The following is a 7178-nucleotide window of genomic DNA, read 5'->3' as shown; positions in this document are numbered from 1 at the left end:
TGCCTGGGATGCTACCTCGGACGATGTCGACAGGCGCCTTATCATACCTGCACAGCAATCCCTTGGCTGCCGCCGCGGCCGCCGCCGCGGCGCACCAGCACCACTCCGCCTCCGCAGCCGCAGCAGCCGCGGCCGCGGCCGCCGCCGCGGGGTTCCAGGGCTTCGGCGGCAGCGGCGTCGGCGGCATGGGCGGCATGGGTGGCATGGGCGGCTTGGCGCGCGCGGGGAGCGTCGGCAGCGCAGGGGCCGGCAGCAGCGGTCCGCTGGGCGGCCTGCTCGACAGCCTCAGCGCTGGACTGCTGCAGTCGCAGGTGAGGGCCTGTGGTTGGGCCTCGCTCGGGGGCACGCCAGGGGCGGGTGCACGGTCCGCTTCGAAGTCGCCGGCGCCGGGCAGACGGCGGGGGTCGCGTGGGTGGCGCGGGCGGCGCTCTGGGCTCTGCCGCTGCTGCCCACTGCCTCGGCGGGGGCTTGGATGGCCGCGTGCGGCGGCGGCAGCGGGTTCACACCCGGAATTGCTAACAGCTTCGAATTGCCGATGCACGAATTGCTGGCTGTGCCGCACCGTTTCGCCCGCCCAACACACTCCCCCTCCTAAACCACCCCAACCCCTCCCCCCGGAACTCCGACGCAACCGCGACACCACCCTGCCAGCTCCCCGGCGGCCTGCTTGCGCACAACCTCGGCCACGCGAGCGCCGGCGGCCTCGGCTACGGCGGCGCCTCGGACCTGAGCGCCGCGTCAGCCGCCGCCGCCGCGTCGCTGCCTATGCAGCTGCAGCACGACCAGTCCGCCCTCTTCGGCGGCTTTGGGCATGCGGCGCTGCAGCAGCTGCTGCAGCAGCAGGCGGCGCAGCAGCAGCAGCAGCAGCAGCAGCAGCAGCAGCAGCAGCAGCAGCAGCAGCAGCACTTATACCAGAACCACCACCAGAACCACAACACGCTGCCGCACCAGCAGCAGCAGCATCACCAGCACCACCAACAGCAGCAGCAGCAGCAGCAGCAGCAGCAGCAGCAGCAGCTGGGCGGCAGCGGCAGCGCGTACGATTTGCTGGGCCTCGCTGCCCAGCAGCAGCAGCAGCAACAGCAACAGCAACAGGCCGGCAGCTGGGGCGTCGACGGCCGGTTCGGGCAGGATCACGGTGATGGCGGCGGGGCAGCATCTGCGGGCCATCTGGCTGGGATAGGGCTCGACCTCGGGCCACTGCAGCGCCACCACTCCCTGCCGCCGCCCGGCAGCCCGCGCAGCGGCAGCGGCGGCCACGCACACCAGACTCTCGCTGCGGCGGCCGCCGCGCAGGCGCAGCAGCAGCAGCAGCAGCAACAGCAGCTGCTGCCGCCAGGGCTGATGAGGGACTTCCTCAGTTCAATGTCTAGCGGCAGCTCCTGGCCACCCTTCTAGGCAGCTTCCGTACAGCTTCCAGGCAGCTTCCTCGTGGCAATCGGTGGCCCCACACTCCACCAAGGCGCCCCGACCCGGCCTTCATTCTTCGCCACAAGCTATCACCTTTCACACAGTCGGCCGGCCCCCAGCAACACCCTGCAGGCGCTCTCACTCTTCAAGCTTGGCCCGCACCGGGAGCAGCAGCGCATCAGCTAGGCCAGTACTAGGCACGCGCAGTCACCTAGCATTTTCACGGGGCCTGCTCGTTCGCCGCCGCTTCTGCGGCGGCCGGCCGGCTTTCGTGGGGCGGCGCGACCGGCGCGCGCCGGCGCCGCAGGCCGTGGCGTCCCCGGCTGGCGCGCCCTTCAAGCGGACAGCTCAGGTCAAGACGGGAAACAGCAACCTCCAGATGAGTCGAGATCAGCCCATGCAGACAGTCACATGCTCGTGGTGGCAGCGCCCCCGCGGCGACCGTTCGTAGCCTCTCTCTCGGTTTGCCCTGCTGATGTGATCGCACTTATTGCGCTGCGTGCTGCAGCTGCGGAACCACCGATGGCGCCAGACGCAGGGCGGAGCGCTACGTCTCCCGGGAGCAGAACAGCACAGACAGGCGGCGCACGTGCGTGCTCGCGCGCAGAGCTGCCAGGCCGTTTGGCCCTCTGCGCACCCACACACTTGATAAGCGGCGCGGCCTCCTCGTACACAGCCGCTGACCCTGCATCACACCCCTGTGTTTGGATGCTGCCAGTGCCACTGCGCGCCCCTGCCGCCCTTGAGTCCAACGTGCATTGCCCACTCCTGCCGAGGCAATGCCGCTTGCAATCAAGGGCCGACTCACACAGGCGGGGCCGCACTTTTGGGGCGCGGCCGGCCATGGCCCAGCGCGTCCTGCACTAGCGCACACCAATCGGGCTGTATGCCCCAGGTACTCACTGCACCGAAGCGCGCGCGTCGCTGTTTGAGCGCCCGACGGCTCATGCGCTTGCATGCGCCGCGCTGCTGCCGCCGCCACTCGGCCGCACGGCCGGCGCGCGTGTGCGCGCGCTGGCCTTGTAGCCCTGGCCCCACCTGCACAGCTGCACAGGCGGGCTCGCGCGCCGCTCCCGGCCCTGGCACCACGGGGCACGGGCAGCGGGCGCGCGCGCCTGCCCCTCTCACGCTCGCGGTTTTGTGACTGGCTGCGTCTGCAGCTGACGGGGCCGCAAACGCGCGAGCGAGCACAGAGCGCGGTTTTCGTCCTTTCATTCAAGATGAGAACACGCGCGGGGGGGCGAACGCGCACTTCAGCCCTTTGCTGACCCGCCCATGCATCTGAACGCCGACGAGGCGAGGCTAGGCGGCAACAACACCCCCCATTTCAACAGCACACACTATGACGCGCGGCGCGGCGTGGCCCCGGCCTGCCCTGTGCCATGAGGGGTCAGCCGCAATCGAGAAACAGCGCCCGCATCAACATTCGTCCCTGCCCGCCCCTCGGCGCCGCCTGCGCGGCGTCGGCGCCGGTGCCGCGCTGGCGCGGGGCGGGCGCCCAGCCGCCTTCCTTCTTCCGTGCTGCGCGATGCCGCGCACACCCTGGACCGCGCCGCGCACGCCCCTCGGAACGAGGCCGGCCAAGGCGTGGCGGCCCGACGCAGAGCTGCGCGGCGCGCGGCGCCTCTTCTTGCGCGACGCGCGCGCCTGGCCGCGCGCTCAGCCAGAACCAGACGCGCCGGCCCTCAACGGCACGAGCGCATGCACCCCCACCGGCGCGCGGGCCCAGCCCATGCGCCCTTCGTAGCGGCCGCCCCGCCTGGCCCTTGGCAGCGCCGCGGCTCCCACGCGGGGCGCTCTTCGGGCCACCTGCACGAGGCCCGCCGCCCTGACAAGGCCGCCCGCGTGGCTCTCACACCTCTGTCCCGCTTTCGGATAGGCAACCGGGGATGGGGCGCGAAACTGTGTTGTGCAGCATTACGCGGCCAGCAGCTGATGATAGTTATCACAGGGGGGGGGGCGGCAGGCTCGCCATCTGCCATAACGGGCGCCACGCAACCCCCAAGCAATGCCACCCGCAAGCGTGCCGTCTCGACCACGAGGCGCACGAATGGCGGGCTCTCCCTGGTTTACAGAGGGCGCGATTCGCCGTCGCGGGCTTGCCCGCGCGGCGCAGGCTCGCAGCCCGCCTCCATTTGTCCACTTTTCGGCCCCTGGACGGGCCTTGCTTGGCGTTTTGATGTTCACACTCAACTTCCACATCCTCAGTGAAGCAGCTTCTCAGCCTCTGCCCCGGCGGCCATGTGCCAGCCCGCACGCGCGCGCGCACACAGCCCACCCGCCCTCGCGGGCAGCCAGACAGGGCCAGCTAGCGTCGCACAGGCGTCAGGGAGCGGCTGCAGCTGCGCCCCCCTTTGCGCCTTTTTATGTTTCTCAATCAGGACAGGCAGGCCAGGCAAAATGCGGGCGTGCGGGTGCCTTGTCCCGCAACATGATGTGTGCCGGTCCTGTCGCGCTTTTCCCCCGCCCTCATCAGTGGGGTCGTTTTGGTTCTTGCGCTGGGCGCCGCCGCGCGCCGGGGGGGGGGGGGCACGGGTCGCGTGACGCAGCAGGCGCGGCCCGGGCCCGCACCTGCTCTTGTTATTCAGCCCTCTCAGCACAGCTTGCCAGATGGTCACTTCACCAGATGATGGGCTCATCCAGAAGACGAAGATTTCCTGACACCCTAGACTCCACTTGAACAAGAAACCAGCGCGGCCGCGGCCCTCATTGCACCCCGCCGCGGTTCATGTGCGTCGTCGCTATTCGCCTGTTTCGCGCCCGGCCGTCCACGACCTTTTTTCACCATCGACGGCCTGTGGCCGCAGTAACAGAACCTGTTTTCGTCCTCGTCCTCGTGCCCGTGGCATGATTGCAGCGGCAGAATGACGTCCAGCAGGCCGTTCAGGGGTAGCTTGGCGTGGCGCCACGCCGCCGGGCAGCCAGTTCAGTGCATGGAGCCGTCAGTCGCCTCCGCCAACCCGCTGCTTGCCAACCCCGCTGCACGGTCGGCGGCGCTAGCGTGAGCGACCGGCGGAGCGGGGGTTGTACTGCTGCTTCGAGCCGCTTCCACCATTCCCAACAGTCGTGGCCGCAGACCCACACGTCCAAGGCCCGCGCCTAGGCACCGCTCAGCCCTGGCAGCCATCCTGGACCGGGCGAGGCTGCACCCTGCACAGACTATGGCCACAGCAGGTTGCGATCCAGCAACAATCCCCGCCGCCAGTGGTGGCTCAACCGCCCGTCGCCCTCCTTTCTTAACCACCCCTGGGGTAGGGCAGCCGAGCGCCTCGAGGGCTTCACCTGGCTCCTTCTTGTACTTGTGCTGTACCCTGCTCCCCCATCTGCGGCTACAACATCCACGAACTCGGGGAGCACGATGCAAACAGCGCAATCAGCACAGTTGGTCAACTGTTGTGCTTGACCACGACATGCAGGCTGCCCTGGCTTGTGAGCGCAGCTGACGAGCATTCGGATTGGTGGTCATCAAACCATGAGTTGCATAAGCTGCTGTTGCCCATAAGCTGCACGGCAACCTCGACCCATGTCCAGGGAGTGGGGCGGCGGCGCCCGCGCCAGGTGGCTGAGCACCTGCACGGCCTCGCATTGCTGCCACTAGGTAAAAAATTATTCCTTGAACAACTGAAGATATGGTCGGGCTGTACCCCGAAACCTTTCAGGTGCAAACCCTCCGCCCTTCTGCGTTTGTTTAGGGCCGATTCGCGTGAACGTGTTTGTCTCATCGTACTGCTAGGTGCGTCACGGACAGGCTTAGGATCGAGTCTAGGAGAGGAGTAACAGTGGCGTGATCTGCTGCCTGGGGCTGGAGCAAGATGAGGAGGCAGCTTGTTGCGGGGCTGATCCAGGCGGGTGAGCACAGCAGTGCAGAGGGTGAGATGATGCGGTCATTGCGCAGAGGCGATGGCGATGATCTGCCGAGCACACGCCACGCTGCACAGCGCAGCGCCATTCAGGCGCGAAGCAACCAACTGTTGTCCATCACGCAGCTTCGGCCGCACGGACCGCCGTCAGCGAGCCGGCGCCCGTGGGATGGCGCGCTGCAGCGCAGCAGCTGATGCGTTTCGCTTCCGAGGCCAAGCCCCTCGATGAGATGCGCAAGCCCAAGGTGCGGCAGCAGCAAGCGCTTGCTCAATCCAGAACACAGCAGCAGCACATGCAAAACGTAAGACGCTTTGTCATCGGCCGACAGCTCTCGAGGTTGCTTTGGCCCTGCCAGGGTCGTTCGCCATAGCGGGGCGGGGTCGCATGTCATCGCCGCCCCATGCGCACACCCCGCAACCTCGGCCCGGCAGTTCTCTTCCAAGTACCTGATCCAGCACATCAGCAACAAGCTGATCCCGGCCGTGAAGGAGTGGGAGAAGACCTACCAGCCGCCCGTCATCCACCTCGGCCGCGTGCTGTCAGTGGGGGACGGCATCGCCCGCGTTTACGGCCTCAGGTGCGGGGGCTTGGACGCCACTCCCGCCTCCTGCGCTGGATCAGCGGCACGCTTCGATGCCAGCTTTTCACCCGGCAGCTGAACAAGCAGCGCGCAGCTTCCAAAAGTCGCCTGTTCACCGTCCACTGCGCTGTTCGCGCATGCGTGCCCGCTCCCGCCGCCGCCCCGCGCAGGAGCGTGCAGGCCGGCGAGCTGGTGTGCTTTGACAGCGGGGTGAAGGGCATGGCCCTGAACCTGCAGCACGACCACGTGGGAGTGGTGATCTTTGGCCAGGACCATGCCATCCACCAGGGTGGGCGCGGGAGGCGGCTGTGGGGGCAGCAACTGGGGGCAAGAAAATGGCCTAGGGGCCAGCAAAGGGGCCTGGAGGGGCAGCAATCGGGGGCAGTACTGGGGCCCGGCAAGGGGTCCGCGGGGCAGCAATTGGGGGCAACAAAGGGACCTGGGGGGCAGCACGGCCGAGGCCTTGACATGGTCGGATCTCGCGGGCTTGGGCCCCGGCGCGGGGGCGTGCAGCCGGGGCAGCCGCGGCGCCGCGCAGCGGGGCGGCTGCGGGCAGCTCAACTGGAGCAGGAACCCGCGCGTCGGCGGCCCTTGTACGCGGCTGTGCTGGTATACACAGGCCCCTGCACACCTGTCCCCTCAACATCCCCCCCCCGCACACACACACACACATTTTCTCTCTCAAACACACACAAACATCCTCGCAAACAATCATATCATACCACCGCCAGGCGACCTGGTGTACCGCACCGGCCAGATCGTCAACGTGCCCATCGGCCCCGGCAACCTGGGCCGCGTGCTCGACGCCCTGGGCCAGCCCATTGATGGCAAGGGGCCGCTCACCAACGTGAGGAGCAGCCTGGTGGAGGTCAAGGCGCCCGGCATCGTGGCACGCCAGTCGGTGCGCGAGCCCCTCTACACTGGTGAGTGGCGGCGGCGGCAGCGGGGCCTGGGGACGGGGGGGGAGGGGTCAGGTGCTGTGCGCGAGAGCTGAGCAGGGCGGCGGCGTTGGCTGAGGAGACGTAGTGGGGGGTTCAGAGCGGTCCCCTCGGCCAAACGGCCCTGGGGGTGGGGGGGCAGGAGGGGTTGCTGCCTCCGGAAGGGGCCGTAAAGGCGTTCGGCGAAGAGGCCGCCGTCGCGGGAGCGAGGGAGGGTGGCAATGGCACGCCCCTGCCTCGCACCGCGGGCGCCGCGCTGGCCGACAGCTGCGAGCGTGGCTGCGTCAGCCAGCGGGGCGGGACCCCCACGCAACCCTCGGGTCGTCTGCACGCAGCTGCCCCTCCCGATGGCCTCGAGCCAAGCCTCCCAGCTTGCCATGCCTTTACAG

At 68.4% G+C, this 7178-nt stretch overlaps 2 protein-coding genes across 2 annotated transcripts; both read left to right on the top strand.

Annotated features, from left to right (window-relative positions):
* Positions 1 to 23: 23 nt before the first annotated feature.
* On the top strand, positions 24 to 1398 carry MNEG_12195 (hypothetical protein; the record flags this gene model as incomplete). Its single annotated transcript, XM_014039334.1, has 2 exons — positions 24 to 311; positions 652 to 1398. The coding sequence occupies 2 exons, from the start codon at positions 24 to 26 to the stop codon at positions 1396 to 1398; spliced, it is 1035 nt and encodes a 344-aa protein (XP_013894788.1).
* Positions 1399 to 5500: 4102 nt separating this feature from the next.
* MNEG_12194 (F-type H+-transporting ATPase subunit alpha) lies at positions 5501 to 6845 on the top strand (the record flags this gene model as incomplete). The annotated part of the gene is made up of 4 exons (XM_014039333.1): positions 5501 to 5515; positions 5703 to 5848; positions 6022 to 6140; positions 6583 to 6845. The coding sequence occupies 4 exons, from the start codon at positions 5501 to 5503 to the stop codon at positions 6843 to 6845; spliced, it is 543 nt and encodes a 180-aa protein (XP_013894787.1).
* Between the last annotated feature and the right edge of the window lie 333 nt (positions 6846 to 7178).

The sequence above is a fragment of the Monoraphidium neglectum genome, assembly GCF_000611645.1.
Source record: "Monoraphidium neglectum strain SAG 48.87 unplaced genomic scaffold scaffold03115, whole genome shotgun sequence".
NCBI classification, from domain to species: domain Eukaryota; kingdom Viridiplantae; phylum Chlorophyta; class Chlorophyceae; order Sphaeropleales; family Selenastraceae; genus Monoraphidium; species Monoraphidium neglectum.
This window is presented reverse-complemented; position numbering and strand designations above follow the sequence as displayed.